This window comes from Aquarana catesbeiana, linkage group LG06 (assembly GCF_042186555.1).
Source record: "Aquarana catesbeiana isolate 2022-GZ linkage group LG06, ASM4218655v1, whole genome shotgun sequence".
NCBI classification, from domain to species: domain Eukaryota; kingdom Metazoa; phylum Chordata; class Amphibia; order Anura; family Ranidae; genus Aquarana; species Aquarana catesbeiana.
Genome location: NC_133329.1, coordinates 110496388 through 110523084, shown reverse-complemented (window position 1 = coordinate 110523084; position 26697 = coordinate 110496388). Strand labels below are relative to the sequence as shown.

The 26697-nt window shown below is 43.7% G+C and overlaps 1 protein-coding gene across 1 annotated transcript in view; it reads right to left on the bottom strand.

Moving 5' to 3' along the window:
- IFT140 (intraflagellar transport 140) overlaps positions 1-26697 on the bottom strand; it is a 205630-nt gene that overhangs the window by 163922 nt on the left and 15011 nt on the right. The window contains exons 3-7 of the mRNA XM_073636682.1: positions 24080-24301; positions 19117-19238; positions 17311-17432; positions 8788-8963; positions 1673-1764 (exon numbers count right to left, since the gene is read on the bottom strand). Of these exons, the coding sequence (XP_073492783.1) occupies positions 1673-1764; positions 8788-8963; positions 17311-17432; positions 19117-19238; positions 24080-24301 (734 nt within the window). The remainder of the gene's footprint in view (positions 1-1672; positions 1765-8787; positions 8964-17310; positions 17433-19116; positions 19239-24079; positions 24302-26697) is intronic.

Here is a 26697-nt window from a genome sequence, read left to right as displayed (position 1 = left end):
CGGTCGGACGTTGATCGGACATTCAGACAACAAAATCCTAGGATTTTTTCTGACGGATGTTGGCTCAAACTTGTCTTGCATACACACGGTCGCACAAAGTTGTCGGAAAATGCGATCGTTCTGAACGCGGTGACGTAAAACGCGTACGTCGGGACTATAAACGGGGCAGTAGCCAATAGCTTTTGTCTCTTAATTTATTCTGAGCAGGAGTGGCACTTTGTGTGTCGGATTTGTGTACACTCGATCGGAATTTAACCGATCGGATTTTGTTGTTGGAAAATTTTTTATCAAGCTCTCAAACTTTGTGTTTCAGAAATTCTGACGGAAAAAGTCAGATGGAGCCCACACACGATCGGAATTTCCGACAACACAATCCGATCGCACTTTTTCCGTAGAAAAATCCGACCGTGTGTACAGGGCAGTACAGGAGTGAATTTCCCTTCCTAGGGGTAGATTTCCTCTCACTTCCTGTTGTCTCCCACCTTTTGTAAGTAGGATTCGTTTGTAAGTCGGATGTTTGTAACCCGGGGACCGCCTGTACTTGACTTTGCCTTGGTATAAGCCTCATCTAATCCCCTGTACAGCAGCATTCAGCATGTGAGTGGTGAGAAAACACTAGGGGCCAATCAGGTTTTCTACAAGCCCATATGCAATGGGTGCTCAACCTGTGGCCCTCCAGCTGTTGCAGAACTACAAGTCCCATGAGGCATTGCAAGGCTGACAGCTACAGTCATGACTCCCAAAGGAAGAGGTAAGATGGGACTTGTAGTTCCACAACAGCTGGAGGGCCACAGGTTTAGCACCAATGCCATATGCTGACTGGAGGAGAGATCGCAGTAAATAAACTGCTGAACCTTGCCGGGGTGGGGTAGAAACAGGTGGCTGAGCCGTGTTTTTAATGCCCCCTGGCTACCCACCCGAATGCTAACATTACAGCTTGAAATGGCTGTACACATGCTGCGGCTGCAATGCTTTGCTTCATGGCCGCTGCATTTTTCAACTCAACTTGATGCACCACCCATCAAACTCACTCGTTGAGATCAATAGGGCCACATCATAACCACAAGTCAAATGCTTGGTTCATAATTGCTCATAGTTAAAAAAAACAGAAGCACCCCTTGAACGCTTATCAGTCACTGCTATACTGTTCTCTGAAAAATGACCCACAGCAGATTGCTTTTCAGAGGTGGTAAGCTTACAGCTTGTCTGCGAGAAGCCTAACTGTCCAAACACAGACAGAAATGTGACGATACTGTATTGTTTAACTGTAGTAGAAAAAAGTGAGTTTGCAAAAATGGCTCTATTGTGTGGCAGAGCTGTGTAAATCACAGAACTGGGTGGATAGAAATACAAATCCTTTATTTAATAGGTCAAACCAGCTCACTATATGTATTTCAATTTTGTATTGTTTGCTGGGGGTTTTTAGCTTTAGCTTCAACTTTATGCCATTCCCAACCCTAAACTTCAAGGTCAGCCAATAATGACATTGTTCATTACACACATGCTAATGCCAATAATATTGTTGTGCTAGAATTGAATGCATCTAAACAAATCTATTAAAATATTAATTAAAAAAATTCTGCCACTGATAAATAATATGGCACATTATTTGTGCCTTAAAAGTGTGCTGGAATTTCCTTGCTGTATGCAATAGATCTGAACAAAGGTTTACCTTATGACACTTTCTCCTGTAGCTGTAACAAGCAAAGTCTTCTTAATACAAAGAATGTCCGCTGTCTTCCCGATCCTTCCAGTCAGCTTCACCTGTGGGGCACAACCATAACGCTGAGACAAGCTACCATATATTACAAGTTGTAAAGTGTTCAGGATGGGGTATACAGTGCTTTGAAAAAGTATTCATACCCCTTGAAATTTTCCACATTTTGTCATGTTACAACCAAAAACATAAATGTATTTTATTGGAATTTGATGTGATAGACCAACACAAAGTGGCACATAATTGTGAAGTCGAAAGGAAAATGAGAAATGGTTTTAAAATTTTTTTTACAAATAAACATGTGAAAAGTGTGGCGTGCATTTGTATTCAGCCCCCCTGAGTCAATACTTTGTAGGACCACCTTTCACTGCAATTACAGCTGGAAGACTTTTTTTGGGATGTCTCTACCAGCTTTGCACATCTAGAGAGTGATATTTTTACCCGTTCTCCTTTGCAAAATAGCTCAAGCTCTATCAGATTGGATGGAGAGCGTCTGTGAACAGTAGTTTTCAATTCTTGCCACAGATTCTCAATGTGATTCAGGTCTGGACTTTGACTGGGCCATTCTAACACATGAATAGGCTTTGATCTAATCCATTCTATTGTAGCTCTGGCTGTATGTTTAGGGTCGTTGTCCTGCTGGAAGGTGAACCTCCGCCAGAGGCTCAGTTGTTTTGCAGACTCTGATGCCCGGTACACACGAGCGAATTTTCCGTGGGAAAAAACTTGGATGGTTTTTCCGACGGAATTCCGCTCAAGCTTGCCTTGCATACACACGATCACACAAAAGTTCTCTGAACTTTCGACCGTCAAGAACGCGGTGACGTACAACACTATGACGAGCGGAGAAAATGAAGTTCAATGCTTCCGAGCATGCGTCGAATTGGTTCAGAGCATGCGTAGGAAAATTGCGCGTCAGGATTTGTACAGACGATCGCATTTTCAGATAGGAACTTTTTCTGACCGAAAAATTGAGAACCTGCTCTCAATCTTTTGCTGGCACGAATTCCGCCAGCAAAAGTCCGATGGAGCATACACACGGTCGCATTTTCCGACCAAAAGCTCTCATCGGTCTTTTGCTGGCTGAATTTCCGTTCATGTGTACGCGGCATAACAGGTTTTCTTCTAAGATTGCCCTATTTTTGGCTTGATCCATCTTCCCATCAACTCTGACCAGTTTTCCTGTCCCTGCTGAAGAAAAGCATCCCCACAACATGATGCTGCCACCACCATGTTTCACGGTGGAGATGGCGTGTTCAAGGTTAGTTTTCTGCCACACATAGCGTTTTGCTTTTAGGCCAAAAGGTTCAATTTTAGTATCATCCTTCGACTTCTCATGGCTTTCTTTCTTCTTGTCACTCTTCCATAAAGGCCAGGTTTGTGGAGTGCATAGTTGTCCTGTGGACAGATTCTCCCACCTGAGCTGTGGATCTCTGCAGCTCTTCCAAAGTTACCATGGACCTTTTGGCTGCTTCTCTGATTAATGCTCTCCTTGCCGGCCTGTCAGTTTAGGTGGACGGCCATGTCTTGGTAGGATTGCAGTTGTGCCATACTCTTTCGAATTTCGGATGATGGATTGAACAGTGCTCCATGACATGTTCAAAGCTTGGGATGTTTTTTTATAGCCTAACCCTGCTTTAGACTTCTCCACAACTTTATCCCTGACCTGTCTGGTGTGTTCCTTGGCCTTCATGATGCTGTTTGTTCGCTCAGGTTCTCTAACAAACATCTAAGGGCTTCCCAGAACAGCTGTATTTATACTGAGATAAAATTACACAGTTGGACTCTATTTACTAATTAGGTGACTTCTGAAGGCAATTGGTTCCACTAGATTTTAGTTAGGGGTATCAGAGTAAAGGGAGCTGAATACAAATGCACGCCACCCTTTTCACATATTTATTTGTAAAAAAATTTGAAAACCATTTATCATTTTCCTTCCACTTCATAAATGTGTGCCACTTTGCTTTGGTCTATCACATAAAATCCCAATAAAATACATTTAAGTTTTTGGTTGTAACATGACAAAACGTGGAAAATGTCAAGGGGTATGAATACTTTTTCAAGGCACTGTACTAATGTATTGCCAGCCAGAACTTTTTTTCTTTGTTTTTGATAGGATGAGGAAGGGTTAGAATGCCTTCCTGGTTTTTACTGCTATCTGGGGCCCACTTAGAGAGATTTACCTTTACTTCTTGTCCTGCTGACAGTCTACCAGACAGAAAGTGAGAAGAACACTCCAACAGTAACACAGACAGAAATTAAAATGCTTATGTTTAGTAAAATAGGAGAATGCTAGAACCTCTGTCATATTTTTATTTCTGTCTGTTTCCCTGGTTTGCAGATTTTCATTTGGGGAAAGCTCTCAAATGGAGCCCTGGATAGCATCAAAACCCATCAGGGGTTCTAATCCTTCCCTCAAATAAAAAAAGAAAAAAAAAAGGTTTATTAATTATTACGTTAACGTATCTGAAGACCTTTAAAAAAGTCCAGAGGGACACAACGTGTCAAGTGGACGTGGTTTACTGATGTCATCACACTGGGCGGGCCCACTATGGAACTGTAGAATCTCCCTGGCTGGTAACCACCGAGGATCACGGCATGCTTGTGTACATGCTTGCATTCTGATTTTAAATGTGGATTTTATATATGACTTTAAATAAAACTTAGTGGTCTTGCACTATGAAGTCTCTTTTATGTTCATACATCATTGCTTGAGTCCCCGGAGGACGAAGTTATATTATGAGTGGACATCTGCAGTTCTTGTGTCTTGAAGTGATATCAGATGTCGTATACAGTGGGGAGGGTCCATTATAGGAGTCCCTGGATGAAAAGTGGAAACCTGAGGAGCTTGTACCTAAAGTGATGTTAGACCTACTATACGGTGGTGAGGTCCATCGCAGGCGGTGAGGGCACAACAATTAGTGCACTCGGGTGGCAAGTATGGACCAGTGTTATTTTCGTCGACTGAATTAACACTATTTTAGTCGATTAAAATATGACTAAAACTAATAATGGCATTTTAGTAAAAAGACTGACTAAAGCTAAATCGAAATCGGTACATTTTAGTTGACTAAAATCGAATGGGTTTAGGTAAATTGTAATTCATTATTTAAAAGGAGAAGTACAGCCAAAGCTCGTTTGGCTGTACTTTTCCTGTGTATAGTTCGTTCTGCACTACTGTGACCCGTTTTCAGCAAACAGTAGGCTGAAGCCCACTGTCAGCTGACCTCACAGAGCCAGTCCAAACTCGGTCGAGATCGCGACAATGGAGTTGGGATCCGCCCACATGCCTGGACCAGCAACCGGCTCCCTCACCCTCCACAGCCCACTGCTCCAGTGACCGCAGAGGGGCAGAGCAGAGAGCTGCTGACTGACAGTCACCAACACTCTGCTCAGGTAGCTGTGAGAACCAAGCGATCAGCAGTGTTTGATCGCTCGGTTCTGAGTGTTAGAGGCGCCAGGGGGACAGATGCAGCATTGGACCGATGCTACAACCACCTAGGTAAGTATGATTCTAAAAAAAATTCCAAACTCATTATATACTTTTGGAGTAACAATCTAATGACATGTTATTAATTATGGTATCAAAAGTTTGAACATGAACTAAAGACACAGATTCAGCTGCTTTGATATCACAATGGCTAAATCTCTGTAGTGTATGTTCAAACCTTAAAAAAGTATCACTAAACCCAGGAGCCTGCATTCACTATATCTGGTCTCCCATGATACACAGAACATGGAAATGCAATTATTTTAGTAAATATAAACTGCTATATACCTTTTCTCATCAGCAGTATATAGCAGTCTTGTGACTGCTATCAGTGTCTGGCTGAGCACTGGTTAAAGCTTGTAGGAGGAGTTTTCATTCCGCTCTGACTGTCCTATGAGGCTGCAAGACCCATGACCCTCTGTCTGGACAGTGCTGATTGGCCCTGTGCTGATCACAGGCACCCTTCCCGGAACAAAAAAAGAACTCTGTAGCAATGCACACCAAACTGAGCATGTGCAGAGTGACTTCAAGGCTCTGTACTATCAGGAGATGGATTGTGGACAGTGGAAGAAGGGGAGGATCAGAGAAGACAGGGTCAAACAGCCTTTTTACACAATGCAAAGGATTAACCCCTTAGGGTCCACAGTGAGTTTAACAAGCATGCATTACTGCATATACAGACTGACTTTTATGTTGTAGGTTTAGTAACACTTTAATATGATAAATAATAACATGTTATTAGATGTTTACTCCAGGGGTATATAATGAGTTTTGAAAATCGAGAGAAATACTTAAATAATGCATTACAATATAACTAAACCCATTAGAATTTAGTAGACTAAAATGTACTGGAGGTTTTAGTTGACTAAAATACGACAAAAATGGCATTTAAGCCAAAAGACTCACTAAAACGAAATCGAAATTTGAAGCCAAAATGAACACTGATATGGAGATCTTTACAAGACTGCAGATTCACTAGTTTTACAGTGATGATCGTTTATGCACAGAAGTCTGGTGTAATTTATGTGTCAGTCATTGGGACGGTTTACTGGAACAGTTTGCAAACTTTGTGATAAAGGACAATCATTCACACGTTTTTATAATTTATTGGAGTAGTCGGCACACCTTGTGAAAAAGGTATTTATTTATATGTTTTTTTTACTTGGTCGGTTTACACAATTTATGAGATACTTTTTCTTTTTTTACATGGTTATATTTGATACTCGGTTGCACAATTGCATTCGTGGATAGTTATATGTTTTTATTGGTGGTATTTGGGCACTTATATAGAAAATGGAGCGCTACATTTCACCTGTATATTAGCAATTGATGTGTTGTGACTACACCTTTCTAATGGGAGCTGATCCTGTGAGTTATGTGCCTAGAACAAAGAGATCAGGGGCAGAGCGGGGATATTTATTGTTTTATTTATCTGAAGACAAACCAGTTCATATTGCCCTCTAACCGATAAGATTCGCCCTTGCTTTTCTCCCAGGACATGATGAGAGAATAATAGGAAGAATCAACTGATCACATACAGTGCATCCGGAAAGTATTTACAGTGCTTCACTTTTTCCACATTTTGTTATGTTACAGCCTTATTCCAAAATGGATTAAATTCATTATTTTCTTCACAGTTCTACAAACAATTCCCCATAATGACAACGTGAAAGAAGATTGTTTAAAATCTTTGCAAATTTATTAAAAATAAAAAACGAAAAAAATCCCATGTACATATTGTAAGTATTCACAGCCTTTGCCATGACACTCAAAATTGAGCTCAGGTGCATCCTGTTTCCACTGATCATCGTTGAGATGTTTCTACAACTTGATTGCAGTCCACCTGTGGTAAATTCAGTTGATTGGACATGATTTGGAAAGGCACACACCTGTCTATATAAGGCACACAGTTAACAGTGCATGTCAGAGCACAAACCAAGCCATGAAGTCCAAGGAGTTGTCTGTAGACCTCCGAGACAGGATTGTATCGAGCCACAGATCTGGGGAAGGGCACAGAAAAATTTCTGCTGCATTAAAGGTCCCAATGAGCACAGTGACCTCCATCATCTGTAAATGGAAGAATTTTGGAACCACCAGGACTCTTTATAGAGTGGGCCACCCGGCCAAACTGAGCGATTGGGGGAGAAGGGCCTTAGTCAGGGAGGTAACCAAGAGCCTGATGGTCACTCTGACTGAGCTCCAGCGTTTCTCTGTGGAGAGAGGAGAACCTTCCATAAGAACAAATATCTTTGCAGCACTCCACCAATCAGGCCTGTATGGTAGAGTGGCCAGATGGAAGCCACTCAGTAAAAAGCACGACAGCCAACCTGAAGTTTGCCAAAAGGCACATCAATGACTCTCAGACCATGATAAACAAAATTCTCTGGTCTGATGAAATGGCAAGCGTCATGTCTGGAGGAAACCAGGCACCGCTCATCACCTGGCAATACCATCCCTACAGTGAAGCATGGTGGGGGCAGCATCCATAATGCTGTGGGGATGTCTTTCAGTGGTAGGAACTGGGAGACTAGTCAGGATTGAGGGAAAGATGAAGGCAGCAATGTACAGAGACATCCCTGATGAAAATCTGCTCCAGAGCTCTCTGGACCTCAGACTGGAGCATAGGTTCATCTTTCAACAGGACAACGACCCTAAGCACACAGCCAAGATAACAAAGGAGTGGCAACATGACAACTCTGTGAATATCCTTGAGTGGCCCAGCCAGAGCCCAGACTTAAACCCAATTGAACATCTCTGGAGAGATCTACAGTATAAAATTGTCGGTGCACTGACGCTCCCCATCCAACCTGATGGGTTTTGAGAGGTCCTGCAAAGAAGAATGGGAGAAACTGCCAAAATAAAATGTGCCTAGCTTGTAGAATCATACTCAAAAAGACTTGAGGCTGTAATTGGTGCCAAAGGTGCTTCAACAAAGTTTTGAGCAAAGGCTGTAAATACTTATGTACATGTGATTTTTTTTTTTTTCATTTTTTTTTTTTCATAAATTTGCAAAGATTTAAAACAAACTTCCTTCACGTTGTCATTACGGGGTATCGCTTATAGAATTTTAAGTAAAATAATGAATTTAATCCATTTTGGAATAAAGCTGTAATATAACAAAATGTGGAAAAAGTAAAGCGCTGTAAATACTTTCTGGATTCACTGTATAAAGCACTACAGACAAGATGGAAAGGTCATAGGAGAATTGTCGTGTTACAACCAAATACCACCCATAAATGTAAGCATAACCATAATCTAGAAAATTCTCAGAGAGAAACTAAACTTTTTGGTCAATTTTTTTTTGTTTGTTTATAAAATGATAATTTATTACATTTTTCATTATGCATATAAAATATCTATTTTACAAATTGCTATATAATACAATGGGCTTCCAATGCACAATTTTGAAGAGAATACTAGGCCTTCTAATAAGAAAGATTAGCAGTGACTGCTCACTTTTTGACTGACTCTCTCTAAATGAAAATTCACAGGGTCCCTACAAGCCATGGACAGTGTGCATCTCCCATGACTTATTCAGCTGTGTGCCATAGTGACAGGAGTCCTCTAGGTCTAGGCTCACCTTCGAGATCTCCTCAGCGTCCCCTTCTGGAGTTATGAAGAACCGCAAGAGCAGGAAGTTCTCAGAGATCACAACCAGCATAGATTTCTTCTCTATGAAAAGTAGTGTGCGCACAGGACTGTCCATACCAATTATCTGGCTACTTTTACCCTGTGCATTCACCCAGTGTATCGAACCTAGAATCAAGAGGAATCCAAGTTCAAAAAGCTTGCATAAAAATGTGTACACTATATACTGCAGAATTAAACAAAGAAAGTCACAAAGCATGTTATCCACCAGTTACTCATTAGTAATCCCACTTTGGTGCATCCCCACCAGGTACTAGTTGCCTAGCTGCTATGCCGACTTAAAGTGGCTGTAAACCCTCACATATACCCAGTGAAGTGATTGGCCTCAGGTGATACACAGAGATTAAACAAATACATAAAGTTGTACCTGTTTATCAATAGCGTCTTTTCCCAATATGCATTCAAAGTCCAGAATTTACACAGGATCTCTAAGCTCTGAAAAGCAGGGGGCGGACAGCTGAAGTTACACCAGTGAGGAGAGCTCTTAGAGCTGATTGGAGGGATGAGACACACTGCCCTTTACACAGCACACAGAAACAGAGCTGAGGCTGTCAAACAGTTGGAGCTCTCTTGCCGATCACCATTTTTCTCTTGGTGTCAGGAAAACTTGTCAGAAGTGAGTCATGCTTATAGTAGAGGAACGAAGCAGCAGACATAAATAACACTTGGTGCTCTGGATTGGGATAAGTACACACTATAGGGGGGTGTGCTTTATTCATATTTCATTTCTGAATTTTACATCCACTTTAATGGTTTTAATATCTTCTAAGCTATTAGCGTGGAAAATGCATGCATGCCAATTAGACAAGTGAGAGTAATGTCAGGATTCCTTTTCTTTATACCTGTCTGGAGTAATTGACTCAAAATATTGAACCCAGAGGTTCAGCATGACAGACAGGCATCTAGAATTTCAAAAGAAGATGTCAGTAAGTGCAGTCCCCATGTTTCTCTTGTAAGAGGTTGTTATAAGGTAATCCTGTAGTCAGGCTATGAGCAACCCAAGCACTTACGTATTCTTAACAAATTGGTAAATGAGCTTTAAAACTTTAAGATCTCACTGACCTCTGCAGTTGCAGGCAATGTGGAGCAATTCATCCTAAAAGTAAACCATGCTTCCTCCTCCCAGAGTTCCCCTTCTGTGTTTACATTAGAGGGATGAACTAAAGGTTTGGACCAAGGTTCAGAGTGAACATTTATCCGTGCGGTGGGAGCTGAACATCATGTATAATAGTGGTATTACTACAGCTATTACATATTATGATAATTTCCTGCTGTCGGTAGTTGTTAAGGGCGTTAGCAGGTACAGGCACAGCTAAGTCCTTACTAACCAGTTACATCACCGGACCCATTCACACAGTCAGGAACCCCCAGTGGGGTGGTGGTGACATCACTGGCAAAATATGTCCATGGCCATAGACCAAATATAACCATGTCTGGATTTGGTCAGTAATGTCACCACATCCATGCCACCTTGTATATAAACCTAAAGACTGCTCCAGAGAGCTATCATTAGTGGCTGGAGTGTGGCGTGAGTGGATGGGTCAGCGTATTGACAGGTTCTTTTCTTGCAACAATCACCAGTAGAGGTTCATCGTGACTGGCGTTGGATTTACAATGCTGGATATTTGGGGGCTGTTTTTTTTTTTAAAGGACTTATAAAAAATGTATGTGTTCATTTACATCTGACGTATTTATGTGAATGCGTAGGGGTGATATGTACCCCTTACTCATTCACATAGGATAGGGCAAATATTTGGGGGCCACAGTACCTTAAAGGGGACTTCCAGATCCCAATAAGTTCCCTCTGCACCCCCACAACCATCGATCTAGGGGTGTGGGGGAGAGGTCCTTGTCCTCATCAACATGGGCCCCCCACTTCCCATTTGAGGGCATGTGGCCTGGTATATTTTCAGAAAGGAAAGGGGGCAGCATCATTTTTTGTCCCATCCCAATCCAATTAGCTTAAAAAATTGGGGAACATTGATCTGACATTTCAGCTTCTACTTACATAAATGGGGGTCGCTATTTGCATTCAAATTTTTAATATGTTCAGTTGAACCTCCATGAACTGAACCCAGGTGTGTTCGGCTCATCCTCATTGCTGGCACAGAGTAACAATTGATGCTGAGAGAATAACTTCAGTACTTTTGGGATGAATTTTAAGTTTGAATTATGCCGCGTACACACGGTCGGACTTTCCGGCATACTTGGTCCGGCGGACCAGAGTGTGCCGGACAATCCGCCCGTGTGTGGGCGGCGGCGGACTTTTCCGGCGGACTTCTTCCCAAAAGCCCGCCGGACCTAGATTTCAAACATGTTTGAAATCTTTCCGTCGGACTCAGTTTCGGGCGGAAAGTCCGCTCGTGTGTGTGCTGGTCCGACGGAAAGCCCGCTCGTGTGTAGGCTGGTCCGACAGACCAAATACGACACGAGGGGATGGTATTGCATCTCGCGCTCGCTGCAATAGGAAAAACAAATCTTCCTATTGCGGCGAGCGCGGGGCATACCAGGCCCTTAGGTCTGGTATGGATTATAAAGGGGAACCCCGCTACGCCGAAAAAACGGCGTGGGGTCCCCCTAAAATCCATACCAGACCCCGATCCGAGCACGCAGCCTGGCCGGTCAGGAAAGGGGGTGGGGACGAGCGAGCGCCCCCCCCCCTCCTGAACCGTACCAGGCCGCATGCCCTCAACATGGGGGGTGGGTGCTTTGGGGGAGGGGGGCGCCCTGCGCCCCCCCCCCCCAAAGCACCTTGTCCCCATGTTGATGAGGACAAGGGCCTCTTCCCGACAACCCTGGCCGTTGGTTGTCGGGGTCTGCGGGCGGGGGCTTATCGGAATCTGGGAGCCCCCTTTAATAAGGGGGCCCCCAGATCCCGGCCCCCCACCCTATGTAAATGAGTATGGGGTACATGGTACCCCTACCCATTTACCTAGGAAAAAAGTGTAAGTAATAAAACACACTACACAGGTTTTTAAAATATTTTATTAAACAGCTCCGGGGGGGGGGATCTTCCTCCGGCTTCGGGGGTCTTCTTCCGGCTTCGGGGGTCCCTCCGCTTCATCTTCTCCCGGCGTCCGGTTGGTTCTTCTCCGCTCTCCGGCCTCTTCTCCCGGTGTCGCAGGTCTTCGGCCGGCCCCTCCGCTCTCTTCATGTAGCTCTATTGCGAGCGGAGGTCCGGACTTCTGGGCTTCTTGGCTTCTTGGCTTCTTGGCTTCTTGGCTTGGCTTCTCTTCTCTTCCCCCAGATGTTGACACGACGCTCTCTCCGGCTGGACTGGTTTCTGAGGGCTGCGTTGTGACTTATATAGGCGGAGACCCCGCCCCATATGATGTCACAGTCCCTGGGCATGCTGGGACTGTGACGTTTTAGGGGGCGTGGTCGGGGGGCGTGGTCGACCACGCCCCCTAAAACGTCACAGTCCCAGCATGCCCAGGGACTGTGACATCATATGGGGGCGGGGTCTCCGCCTATATAAGTCACAACGCAGCCCTCAGAAACCAGTCCAGCCGGAGAGAGCGTCGTGTCAACATCTGGGGGAAGAGAAGAGAAGCCAAGCCAAGAAGCCAAGAAGCCAAGAAGCCAAGAAGCCCAGAAGTCCGGACCTCCGCTCGCAATAGAGCTACATGAAGAGAGCGGAGGGGCCGGCCGAAGACCTGCGACACCGGGAGAAGAGGCCGGAGAGCGGAGAAGAACCAACCGGACGCCGGGAGAAGATGAAGCGGAGGGACCCCCGAAGCCGGAAGAAGACCCCCGAAGCCGGAGGAAGATCCCCCCCCCGGAGCTGTTTAATAAAATATTTTAAAAACCTGTGTAGTGTGTTTTATTACTTACACTTTTTTCCTAGGTAAATGGGTAGGGGTACCATGTACCCCATACTCATTTACATAGGGTGGGGGGCCGGGATCTGGGGGCCCCCTTATTAAAGGGGGCTCCCAGATTCCGATAAGCCCCCGCCCGCAGACCCCGACAACCAACGGCCAGGGTTGTCGGGAAGAGGCCCTTGTCCTCATCAACATGGGGACAAGGTGCTTTGGGGGGGGGGGGCGCAGGGCGCCCCCCTCCCCCAAAGCACCCACCCCCCATATTGAGGGCATGCGGCCTGGTACGGTTCAGGAGGGGGGGGGGGGGCGCTCGCTCGTCCCCACCCCCTTTCCTGACCGGCCAGGCTGTGTGCTCGGATCGGGGTCTGGTATGGATTTTAGGGGGACCCCACGCCGTTTTTTCGGCGTAGCGGGGTTCCCCTTTATAATCCATACCAGACCTAAGGGCCTGGTATGCCCCGCGACGGGGCTCGCAAGGTGTCAATCTAGCCGATAAAAGCGGCAAGATTGACATCCTTTTCTAGTCCCGTCGCACCTGAGTCACGTTCAAAATGAACGGACTTGTCCGTGTGTGGGCAAGTCCGTTCATTCTGAAAGTCCGCCGGAACTCCGGCGAAAGTCCGTCGGAAAGACGGGCGGACTTAGCCCGCCGGAAAATCCCGGCGTGTGTGGGCAAGTCCGTTCGTTTTAAAGTCCGGCGCACCTGGCGGACAAAGTCCGTCGGAAAGTGTGCCGGACCAAGTAGGATAGAAAGTCCGCTCGTGTGTACGCGGCATTACTCCACGGTGTCTGTAGTTACAGCACTCAATGAGGGTTTGTTTTTAAACAAATTTTCCACTGGATAAGAAAATGTTAATACTTGAATGTTTATAGTTTGGCCACTGATTCATTTTGAAATGGATAATTTAGTTTGCAGTGGTCACTGGCAAGTTGAATCGCTTGCTGGCTTCTTTTATCTCTTGAGAACTCTGCTGGCAAGAAATTTGCACCAGTTTCCAGTTTTGTCCAATTATGGTTGATCTAACAATGCCAAAAACGTTACTCTCTGCCCATGAGAGCTCCATAAAACATACTGTAGCTAACAAATAGTTGGGAATCCAGCTGAAAGCAAGACAACTTTGTTACAGTCTTGTGGGAAAGGGCGGCAACTATAGGGAAATCTCACCACAGAAGTTACTAGGATGCTAAATTTAATTAGTTTCAATGGGATCTACAGAATGTGCTCAGTATACGAAGGAAAGCAGAGTGCACACACATTCATCCTGGCTTATTTTTGGTGTTCTTGATTAGGTCATTCCAGCTCAAATGAGGTTGATGTGGTATGGAAACCATTTAGATGCTCTTAGTAATGTTCCAAAAATCAATAGTACCTTAAGCAGAACTTAAATTCTCCCCTCTCCACAAACATCAGACAAATGCTGTATCATGCATGATCTGGGGTAAGAACCTTGTCTCAAGTTGGACTTAAAAGGTTGCTGTCTGTAACAAAATGTTCACCTTGTCTTTTGAATGTTCCTGGGTATAGTCACAATGAGCTCAACACACCCAGGGCCACTATAAGAAATCATGGGGCCCTGTACAAGCTACCTGACAAGGTGCCCCCAATCCCACCCCTGACCCTACCCTCTGAGGGGGGAAAGATGTGGAGGAGGGTGAGGGAGGTGAGAAAGGGGGGAGGAGAGGGAGGGTAAGAGAAGGGAGGGGCGAGAAAGAAAATAAGAGAGAGCGAGAAAGGGAGAGAGAGAGAGCGAGCGAGAGAGAGCGCAAGAGCGAGAAAGAGAGAGAGAGAGAGAGAGAGAGAGAGGGGGGGGAGATGATAGAGAGAGAGGTGGATGAGAGAGAGGTGGGTGATAGAGAGAGAGACAGAGAGAGGGGGGGTCAGTTTGTCTGCTCCTTAAAATTATGGCCCCAGGTTGCTATCTTGTAAGCTCAGGCAGCCAGGATCTACAGCTGCTACTGTGTACTATATATTTGAATCTGCAGCCTCTATAGCCCCTTTCACAGGAGTGTGTAAAGATCATCCTCCATCCGCACACAGGATCATCTGTGAATCTTCCCAGCTGGGGACACAGCAGAATGAATGGGAGATCAGGGCTGCGATCATGGTGGCCGGTAAGGTCAGGGCTGGTCATGCATGGCTCTCTTGGAGAGGGGGTTCCCTGTTCTGTGGCCGGACACTGGGCTCTCCGCTGTCTCCATCCTATCCTGTCCTTATGTAAGGGTGTCCGTGTGTGTGGGGAGGATGGGGGGACCGATCACATGTCACTGATCTAGGAAACTAGACTGATAGGAAATTGGATGCTGAGGAGAGCACTGTGAACAGAGACCGCTCTACAGGAAAGTTTGATGGAGTAGGAGTATGGTTTGTGCTCCGCAACAGATAGAGTTGCAGTGACAGAGCCTCTCATGGGGCCCCCCCTAAACAAGCTGAGCCTGAATGGTCAGTCCACCCCTGCATGGAACATGCTGGGCCCCCCCTGTTAAATGATGGAGCCTGGGCCCCCTACAGGAGGTGGTACTCCCTAATCAGTGTCCCTGAACACACCACACATTAAAAAGCAAAGGTGTGTATGTTCCACAACATGTATAATCCTTAAGTTATGTATACAACGGAGAGCCAAGACCCACCATTACTGTTAGAGGACTCTGCACCAAGATGCAATGCACAGACATTTTCTACATAGCTCGCAAACACCACTAACTGCTGTAATCAAATGCAGCACTGAACCTGTCCATTTATTTTGATTCTTTGCAACAATTGTGGCAAGTTATAGTCACTGATACTACCGGTAATATACACAGACCTCAATATTTGATTAACTACTAGTAGTACTACTAGTAGTTATTGGGTACATAATGGCACAATCAACACATATGATATTTAACAAAATAACAATAACTAGATAAGGTAAACTACAATGGTTGTGGGACAAATTAATTTTAGTTGCACATTTTTTAAAAGGTTGATTTATATACATTATATATCCATGCAATCATTGTTTTACAAACAAGCATTTATTAGAAGATAAAGGATTTGCAGAGTACTATGTATTAGCTAAAGGAACAGTACAGCAAAAATTAAGTCCTTTCCCTAAAACCTGGAACCGAATCGTCTAAAAAGGGATCACTGCAATGTGAGATTCAATTGTGTGTATATTCATCTTATTAAAAAAAAACTCCTATAAACAGCAGAAAGAAGAGTAAACAGATAGAAATATGTAAAAAGAAGTCTAAAGCTTTAGCTGCTGTGGTTAATTTCTTGTTTAAAGTACTGTAAACCTAAAGGTAAAACTTTATTTCTGGACATAGTAAGCAAAGGTTAACACAACTGTACCGTTTAGCATGGTGGACTTTTCATTATTCCCTCCACACCGCTGAGCGTAGTCTGCTCGGTAAAAACCTGTCTGCAGTGAAAATATCCCTGCCAGATTCCCTACTTAAAGTGTAGTTAAAAAAATAAAAAAACAGGCTCTTCTACAACACAGCAAACCTCCCCTGCCTGTATGTAATCTTGTTTAGATTGTGCACCGATCTACAAATGTGGAGCTCAGTGTACATTTTCAGGCATGAATTAGACACCCAGAAGAAGCCAGGGAGAAGATCTTGGCATCGGTAAGGAAGCTCGCACATCTCACAGTGCTGAAGCACAGGTTCCGCTTTTATGTGTATGTGAACTGCAGCCCCATACATTCTTATGGGTGAGCCTTGTGGGTTTAGTTTGCACCTCTTTTTATATTACTTTGGTTGCTTCTTTTATTTGTATTATCCACCCTGACGAACCTTTATTTTTTTTGAACGAAACATGTTGGGTTCTTTGAGAGCATTTTTTGATTTTTTTAGGGGTACACATGGATTTTGTTGGGGGGGGGGGGGGGTTGGCTGACTCCTTGTTGAATTTATGGTGCCCTTATTTAATAGTCTGGTCTTCTGTATATAGAGGAGGCACAGTAAAATAAGGGGGCTGATAATTGTCCTTAATGTCACTGTTTTTGAGACCATAAATTTGGCACCTCCATTATTGGTCTGATTTGAATGGGGTATAATGTTGTGCTAAGTATGGTTATCGACGGTAGAGGTGAAATTTTGATCCAAGTTATTTGGGCACGATAAGACCTCCATTCAATGACCCTTACCTCGTGACCTAGATTTGCTTTTTGGAGTTTTTTGCATGTACCCCTGTTCTTCAAAATAGAATCTTAGAATCTTAGAATCTTAAGTAGTACCTTTTTGTTTTTCTGGACAAGGTAAAAAATTATTGATCACCTTCACAACTTCTTTGTATGTTTGGGCTACCCTATACTGTTGGAGTCTATTATAGCCCCCATAAGTAAATAAGCACACACACAGTCTTTGTCATTTTAATAAAATCCTTAATAAAGGTTAGGTATTATTCCAGTGGCTATTGGTGCGTAGGGAAACTCTTGTCCTGTAGTAACAATTAGTTGGCATATTGGAAAAAAATATATTTGGAATAGTGAAGGCTTTTGTTAGTTAGTTTATCTGATCCTGCTAAATGATCACAATTCTACCCTGACATGTTTGTTTTGATCATTAATATGTGTCTTGGAATAAGCAGGCTGTTATGGCATTAATGCAAGCCTAAATCAACACAGGGTTTGCCTCCTACTTACCATCTCCTGTGCTGACGAAGAAGGAAAACTCTTGCTGTGTTCCCGTCTTCATTTTCCAATTAAATTTATCAAGGGCTTTCTCATCCCCACTCACTGCAGCCTTAGCCAGCTGGGTCATATCCCTGAAACAATCCCCAGAAAAGTCACACAATTTCCTGTACATGCATACCAACTAATCACAGATCTACTTGACCACTCTTACGTATACTCATATAAGTGCCTTGCCTGGAAATATGGTCTTGGGCATGCTTAAAGGGGTTGTAAACCCTGTTTTTTTTTTTTTTATAACAAAAACATGTCATACTTACCTTCACTATGCAGTTCGTTTTGCACAGAGTGGCCCCGATGCTCGACTTCTGGGGTCCCCCGGCAGTGCTGGTAGCTCCTCCCCGCATCGAGTCTCCACGTTGGAGAAGGCTCTCCTAAGGTGGACACCCGTGTGGGCGGGCTCCCGAGTCCTGCATCTGTGTACATTCACACAGAATGCAGGACTCAGCCCCGCCCCCCCGGGCACCTGCGTCATTGGATTTGATTAACAGCAGCGGGAGCCAATGGCTGCGCTGCTATCAATCTATCTAATCAAGAGCCAAGACAACGGGCAGAGAGGAAGAGCGCGTCCCCACTGAGGGAACGAGCGGGCTCAGGTGAGTAAAACTGGGGGGGCTGGGGGGCCGGTCAGTGTCAGAAGTTTTTTCACCTGTGCATCACAAGAGTTTACAACCCCTTTAAGGTTAATATCTTACGAAGGCTGGGTTCACACTATTTTCGCATGTGGCTCACAGCAGGGGTCCAGTGCGTCCCCGGTCACCGTTTTTATTTCCGATTTCAGCCCGAAGTTTTGGTTGAATTTAGACCTGAAATGGACCAAAAGATGCACAGGACTCTTGTACAAATTTTGCACCGGAGCCGCAGTGGAGATATGTGAACTGCCTCCATAGAGAGCCGGTCAAAATCTCCTGTTATTGCGAATTGGATGCAAGGAACCCGCATCCAATTTGCAATAGTGTGAACCCAGCCTAAAAAAAGGGTTTAGTGCACATCCATAATGTCTTATGTATACCACAGGAGTACCTGAGCTGCCGGTGATTCCCAATTTAGCTTAAAGTTGCAGCTATGCTTTTCTTCCCTATCCAAGAATGCAAGACAGACGATCCATCAGTCTACAATGAGGTTCCAGGATTGCATTATGAAATGCAGAGGCTGCCAGCCCAACTGGATCAAGGATCAGTGTGCACCTTTGAAGAGGTGATGCTTAGATTTAAAAGTACAAGTAGGCGTCTAGTACTGTTGCTTTAATTGTCTTGTCTTTTCACTGGGCAAAAAGCTAGCTTACATGAAGTACTAATGAAATTGGTTTATTTTAAAATCTGGAATCAAATGACTACTAAAATATACAAAGAACTAAAACTACATCCGCAACAAATTAGGCCAGAGTTGAACTCTTTAAATAATCTTTAATGGCTTGGCGCCTTAAACCCATAGCCAATGCTAAACTCTTAAAGGAAGGGAGAAGACACATCTTTGGGGGTCATTAACTATATATTGCACATATGTGTATTTATGTAGAATCTGTTATTCTTCTTGAAAGACACTCTGTACTGATAGCTCCTTAATAAATGACAATACAATAGAACTTTGTATGTGGTTATTTTGAGTATTTTAATACAGAGTTCTCATATTGATAGCCTTAACATGACTCTTCATGCATTCCTTTCTTTATGTCCATGCATTCCGTTCTCCATTTCATCTAGCCAAAAAGTGCCCTAGGTATGCTCATGTATATGAGATAATGTTTGTATGACTTACTCTTCAGGGGCTTCTGGTTTAAAGATGCAGTGAGTCAATGGCTTGTGGTATTCCAACTTCAATAAGGGGGTACCCTGAACACGACCTCGCTGATCCAATTTCCACACAATCAACAGACCGTTCTAAACCAGAAGTATAATTATTAATATTATGTATTTATTATATTATGTATGTATATTATGTATATTCAAATTAGAAAGAAAAATAAGCATATAACCTAAATAAAACACAGAAAGGCAGTACACACACATACATATTTTTTTTTTCCTTTACACACACTTACTGTACACTGTGAGTTAAAGTAGAACTGTAGGCATAACTTTTTTTTTCCCCATTTTGAATAGAGCAAGGGAGGGTTTTAACCCGTCATATTTTTTTTTCCGCCACCTGTGTCCCATTTTGGAGATCTCCCTTCACTTCCTGTGCCATAACCGAACAGGAAGTGAGAGGAAATCCCTGCAAATTAAGGGAATTCCTTGGGGACCCCCAGGGCACCAGAACTAGTGTCCCCATTGGAAGATTTCCCCTCTATTACTTTCTGGGGACAACCCAGAATTTGGGATTTCCTTTTACTTTCAATTATAATGGTAAAACAGGACAAATAGAAAGGGCGAATCTCCCTAACGGGGGCACAGACTGCAATAAAAACTGACAAGTGTTCTAATCCCTCTGTACTCTATCCAAAACTTAAAAACAGTTTTGCCTTTAGTTATACTTTAAGTTCAGAAAGCTCACAATATATACTGTACATTGTGAATGATCTGAGTTCAAAAAGTCCTCTTGATTGACCATTAAACCAGGGCAGTTTACCTAATAAAGTGTGCACACCATAGGGTGAGTGGGTCTACTTCCTGAATCCTATGCTGTCAACTTCTGAAAACCTTAGAAGGAAGGCTGAAGGTTCTGTATGCATGCAAAGGCTTAGTCCTCCACTGAACTTGTCTGTACCTTTGATAAAAATGCAAATGTGTTTGTTGCACTATCAATTAAAGAGCTAGTGCATCAATACAAATATAAATCAATTAAGTGAAAAAACATAAAACTGGTGCTTAAATAAATATAATAAACATCAACAGGTGAAGACAAATTCATTCATAAATATCCAGACAGAATACATTGGCAAAGTGCTCAGTGCAAAAACAGTCCAACAAAGAATGCTTAGGGCAAACAGTTCATGAAATTGAGGAGTGTGCTGCCCAAATCCGATAATCCACTTTACACCCAGGTGCACACCCCACTTACAAGCTGCTTACCGACAGGTAAAACCTCAAAGATGGAGGTCTGGCTGCACTGGGATGGATGGATGGATGGCAGGCACACGCAAGGGTTCAGGAACAGGGTTTCCAAAGCAATCCACAGAAAAACTCAAGATGATGTAAAGGCAAAGGAGGTACTCATAGTGTAGTAGTATAAAATTCCACCAACTTATTAAAAGAGAATTAAAGGATGCTGCATCTGTCCCCCGGCACCTCCACACGGAGAACCGAGCAATCGAACACCGCCGATCACTCGTTTTTCAGAGCTTCGTGAGCAGCTCACTGCTCTTCTCTCTTCTCGCTCAATGGAGCGCTGAGCTGTGGAGGGGGCTAAGCGGCCGTCTCAGGCTCTCAGTGGCTCGCTGACAGGCTGAGACAGGTGTCAGTCCAGGCACCTGGCGGATCCTGACTCCGTGGACGGGATGACACGGTGCCTGGACTTAAATCGGTATCGTCAGCAGAGGGCAAACTTCAGCCTGCTCTCTGCTGAAAACGGGTCACAGGAGTGCAAAACGAACTGCACATCTGTGATCCATAGGAGAAGCCCAGCCAAACAAGCTCTGGCTAGACTTCTCCTTTCAGTTAAAAAACAACTCACATATCTACTCACCCAGGGTGGAGCTACAGCATTGATGTAATCACAGGAAAGAGAAATGCCGCTCTAGGAAGGGTGTCTGGAAATGTAGCTCTCCTCAGAACAGGAACAGCAGGTGCTGGCTAAGCATAGGTAATTGGATGAAGGGAAGATTCTGGACAGCCGCACTTAAAATCAAATGCCTTTATTAAAAAAAGGAGGTAATAATCCAAAAAGTACAAGCCACAGCAAACAACGGATCACAGGAGCTGACACGTTTCACACTTTCAAAAGTGCTTATTCATAGCTATGAATAAACACTTTTGAAAGTGTGAAACGCATCAGCTCCTGTGATCCGTTGTTTGCAGTGGCTTGTACTTTTTGGATTATTACCTCCTTTTTTTAATAAAGGCATTTGATTTTGAGTGCGGCTGTCCAGAATCTTCCCTTCATCCAATTGATGTAATCACGCCCGTCTGGGTGTTGATTGTGCACATCTAACTACATGCTATTTTTTTACTGCATATGTGAGTAGTTTTTTAATTTGATAAATTGGTGGAATTTTATAAGGGCAATATAATGTGTAAAAATGGTGCGCTAGTTCAGAAAAAAAAACATTTCTATATTATTGAGCAATCAATCATAAAAGGCAAAAAGGCATGACGATATATTGTGCCTAGAACATAAATAAAACAGTGTCCAGTTACAAATGTGTAAAACAACAATAAAAGATAAAAAATGTGCTCCAAAAATCAAAATGCGAGTCCAATTCGAATGTGCAAGTGCTCAGTCCAAAATAAAGCAGAGCATAAGTACCTATACACAGATGGTGGAATTTTATACTACTACACAGGATTATCGAATTTGGGCAACACACGCATCATGAACTGTTTGCACTAAACATTCTTTGTTGGACTGTTTTTGCACTGAGCACTTTGCCAATGCATTGTGTCTGGATATTTATGAATTAATCCATCTTCACGTGCTGGTGTTTATGCCATATATATTTAGGCACTCGTTTTTTGTATTTTCACTTAATTGATTTACATCTTTGAATTATTGATGCACTAGCACTTCAACTGACAGCGCAACACTTTTGCATTTTTATCAAATATATGTATGTGTGGATTTAGTGAGTGCTGCTATCACTTGATAGTTACTGTATTTTATTTTTGATTATTTTCTGACACCTAGCGCAACCAATCTTATTTTTTTCAGTTTTTTTGGTACGTACACTAGATTTTCAAAGGCATTGGGACACCTGCCTTTACACGCACATGAACTTTAATGGCACCCCGGTCTTAGTCCGTAGGGTTCAATATTGAGTTTGCCCACCCTTTGCAGCTATAACAGCTTTAATGCTGCGTACACACGGTCGCACTTGCCAACGGGACAAGCTCTGTCGCATTTCCGACGGAAAAATTTAGAGCATGTTCTCTATCTAAGTCCGTTGGAAATGCCGACAGAAAAAGTCCGGCGGGGCATACACATGGTCGGATTATCCGACCAAAAGCTCCCATTGGACTTTTTCTGTCGGAAATTCTGATCGTGTGTACGTGGCATAACTCTTCTGGGAAGGCTGTCACAAGTTTTAGGAGTGTGTCTATGGGAATGTTTGACCATTCTTCCAGAAGCGCATTTGTGAGGTCAGGCACTGATGTTGGAGAAAAGGCCTGGCTCACAGTCTGCGCTCTAATTCATCTCAAAGATGTTTTATTGGGTTGAGATCAGGACCAGTCAAGTTCTTCCACCCCAAACTCGCTCATCCATGTCTTTATGGATCTTGCTTTGTGCACTGGTGCGCAGTCATGTTGGAACAGGAAGGGGCCATCCCCAAACTGCTCTCACAAAGTTGGGAGCATGAAATTGTCCAAAATGTCTTGGTATGCTGACGCCTTAAGAGTTCCCTTTACTGGAACTAAGGGGCCAAACCCAATCCCTGAAAAACAACCCCATAATCCCCCCTCCACCAAATGATTTGGACCAGTGCACAAAGCAAGGTCATTATAGCCAATGATTGCAATTATTGGCCAATAACAATCAAGATACTATACATTCAATACATATAATCTACATTATTTTATGTATATTTTTTCTTTTTTCTTCCCAGCAACCCATTCTAACCAAAACCCCTTGAATCCCTGAGGAAGCTGATAAATCGAAACGCGTTGGTTGGAGTTATTCTTTCCATATGTGAAAAAACGCTTGGATGTATTATTTGCTGTATATCAAACTGATCTCACTCTCTAAATGTCCATGGGCAAGGACCTCTATCTATAGGGGTGTCTTGGTTGAAATATGGGTTGTGGAAGTTTTTCATGTTTTTAAGGATATACAATATATCCCCTATGTTACTCTTTAAACACATTTAGTAATAAAGAATATTTTTAATCAAATGTTTGTATACTGGTAGTCATTCTGTGGGAAGGTTTCAACTCTTCTAAAGTCCCACTTCCTTAATTATTTTCTGTACTTACATTGGGAAGGCAGTGTTGATATTTCAACTGTGCTCATTTTCTTTCATGAGTTGTCTATGGATCACGCCTCTTTCCACTAGAAACAAACCACTACACGAGCAATGTGTGTGAACAGACACTGGGAGAATGTCTATTCTGGCCTCAAGGAAAGGCAATCTGAGCAGGTCATTGCATAAGAGACTGTGTGTACTTAGGCAGAAGCCTGTGTAGCCCTAAACTGGGCAGTTATGACCAAGCCCCGGTAGGCGGGGTGAAACATGTCAGAGGGGGGTGGCTGGAGCAGCACTGGCTGAGGCCATATCCACATCGGAAGCACAGGGTTAGAATTGAGCGGCGTCTTACCCCACATATGTCCACGCTTCTGGATTAGTATCTGATGCCTGCCCCGGAATATATCGGTAGGGACACCTCTTATCCCCCAGCTTTGACCGGCACTCCAAGTCTACACGTAACCTTCTATGTATGTTTTGAAATGAACTTTTGAAGAAAAAGTGGGCAGAAAGCCATGAACTGTACTTCACTGGCTGGACTGAAATTCACAAAAGGCACTACATTAGCTTTAGTTTCTGGGGTCTAAATTCCATAGCTGCCCTAATAACCAAGCTAACCAAGCTAACGTCTAATACACTACAAACTCCGAAGAATTTAATACTCACCAAGTCTCCAGTAAGCAGACGGCTGTTGTTTACGCTCCACACCAGCAATGTGATCTCTGCGCCATGTGTTGGGGGCACTGTGTGAAACTCTTTATCCTGTTCGTTAAAAATGACCACCTCTCCCGTGCCCCAGCCCATGGCAAGAAGACGTTTTGTTGGGTGCCAGCTAAGCAAAGTAGGCTGGTAGGACCTTTCCACATGCGAACCAGTGACATGTTCACCCTGTACAGAACATTACAAAGAACGCAGTTCAAGCCGTTAAATCATCTAAGTAGCAACAGTTATTATGACAGTTACACTCAACAAGAAGACATAATGTTACAAGACCTTCTGATCACTGGTGTGAATGGCCAATTCACACTAGTGTGTTGATTTGCATTTTTTCACATGCTATAAAACACAGATCAACAGAAGGACATCTGAAAAGTATTCATTTTCAATGTGTCCTATTCACACCATAACTCTGCACATGCATGTCAACAGACGTCAAAATGTATGTCAACGGACTGCAGCGCACATAAAACGCGACTAAAATGCATGAAAATGTACATCATTTTCATCCATTTTAGCAAGTCAGTGTGAATTAGCACTAAACCTACATTTTTTTAAATACAGAGCCTGTTTGCTAGTTGATTATAGTGCTACAGAACCATGGCACAAATAGCTTTTTTTAGCATGGGTAACTTCCACTGGGATGATTGAGTATGGCCATACAAGTCTAAAGCCCTGTACACACAGGCCGAATGTTGGGAGACATTGCCCGTTCTTACTGACCCGGCCGATGTCCCCCCCAATATTCGGTCCATGTGTATACCAGCCGGTCTGTGCATGCTGAAAAAACCAGCAGCTGACCGCCTCCCGATCAGCACTCTCAGCCAATGGCTGAGAGCACTGATCGGAGTGTTCTGGCGGGGGGCCGCCCCCTGTCAGAACATGACAGCTCAGTGGGGGAGATCGCTGTACTAACATCGGATCCTTTGTACAGCGGCTCCGACTGGAGCTGACAGTTTTTTTTTCATTCAACCTGCTGGTATTGGTATTGTGTACCAGGCTTAAGGCTGCATTCACACCTGGGCATTTTGAATCGTGGGCAGAATCTCCGCGATTCTACCCACCATTTCAAAACGCTCTGCTGAAATGAAAAATCGCACAACACGTATTTCAGAATACATTTCAATGGCACCTAAAGACGCGGTGTGGTTCTGCCACAAATGTCACGCGATAAATCGTGCTGGAATCGTTGCAAACTGCATTGTGCGAAGCTTGTCGTCCAAAAGAAGCTCCTGATCCTTTTTTGGGCGACAAAGCTTCCCGTGATGCAGTTTGCAGCGCGATTTATCACGCAACAATCAAAGCAGAACCCCCTTGCGTTTTTAAGTGCCATTAAAATGAATGAAATTCGCATTGTGTGATTTGTCATTTTAGCAGAGCGTTTTGAAATCGTGGATAGAATCGTGGCGATTCTACCAGTGATTCAAAATGCCCAGGTGTAAATGCAGCCTTAAGCCTGGCACACACTGAGGTTTTGTTTTCGCTCAACCCAGCAATCTCCCCTGCTGAGCTGTTGTGTTCTGACAGGGGGACGCCCCCCTCCGCCAGAACACTCCCATCAGGGCTCTCAGCCATTGGCTGAGAGCCCTGATCGGGAGCCAGTCGGCTGCTGGCTTTGTTACTGTGTAAATTAACAGGTGGGATTGGAATTTAGAATAGATGAGTGAAAGAAGGGCGATATTGTTACCTGTCCCCAAACAAGCACAATATCAGCTGTATAATCTCATCAGCAGCAGCCACTTGCCAAAATCTTCTGTGCTGGGACCAATGCTCTGCGCTCTTATTCAATCCACTGGGAGTTCTGGAGTATAAGCTTGTACTTCAGACTTTCTCTCCACAGAATTGAATGAGAGTGCAATGCAAATTCATGAGCCTGGCACAGAAGATTTTGACAAGCAGCTGTTAGATCTGTTGAGGTTACATAGCTGCTGTCTCAGCGGATCGGGGACAGGCACAGAGCCTGCCTTCTGAACTACAGAGCTGCTGAGAGGAGGAGTTTCAGAGGTGAAGTCAGTACAGGGATCACAGCTTGCAGGCAGCAAGGTACCATGGGATATGTAGTCCTCAGAAATTGAAAGCACATAGCAGAAGAGAAGATGCAAAGCATGCCGGGAAACCAGGAATCTGTGGAAAGAGAATGCCAGTAGACAGGAGGCACCCACAACATGAAAGGAGATTCTTCAATTAAGCTTATTTAGCATTGTCAAAAATAACTATTGTTTGTATTGTTACAATACTGATGTTAAAAAATGAAAGTGTATTCTGTGACTACAGATCTCCTTTAACAAAACATGTTAATTTGTGATGCAATACACATTACCACAATGCACAAGAATGTGTGAATGGGCCATTAAAGTAGAACTATAGGCAAAATATTTTTTTCATTTTGGATAGGGCAAGAGAGGGTGATAACCCGTCAGATTTTTTTTCATCATCTGTGTCCTATTGTGGAGATTTCCATTTACTTCCTGTCCCATAGCCAAACAGGAAGTGAGAAGAAATCCTTGCAAATTAAGGGAATTATTTGGGGATCCCCCGGTCACCAGAACTAGCATCCCCCATTGGAA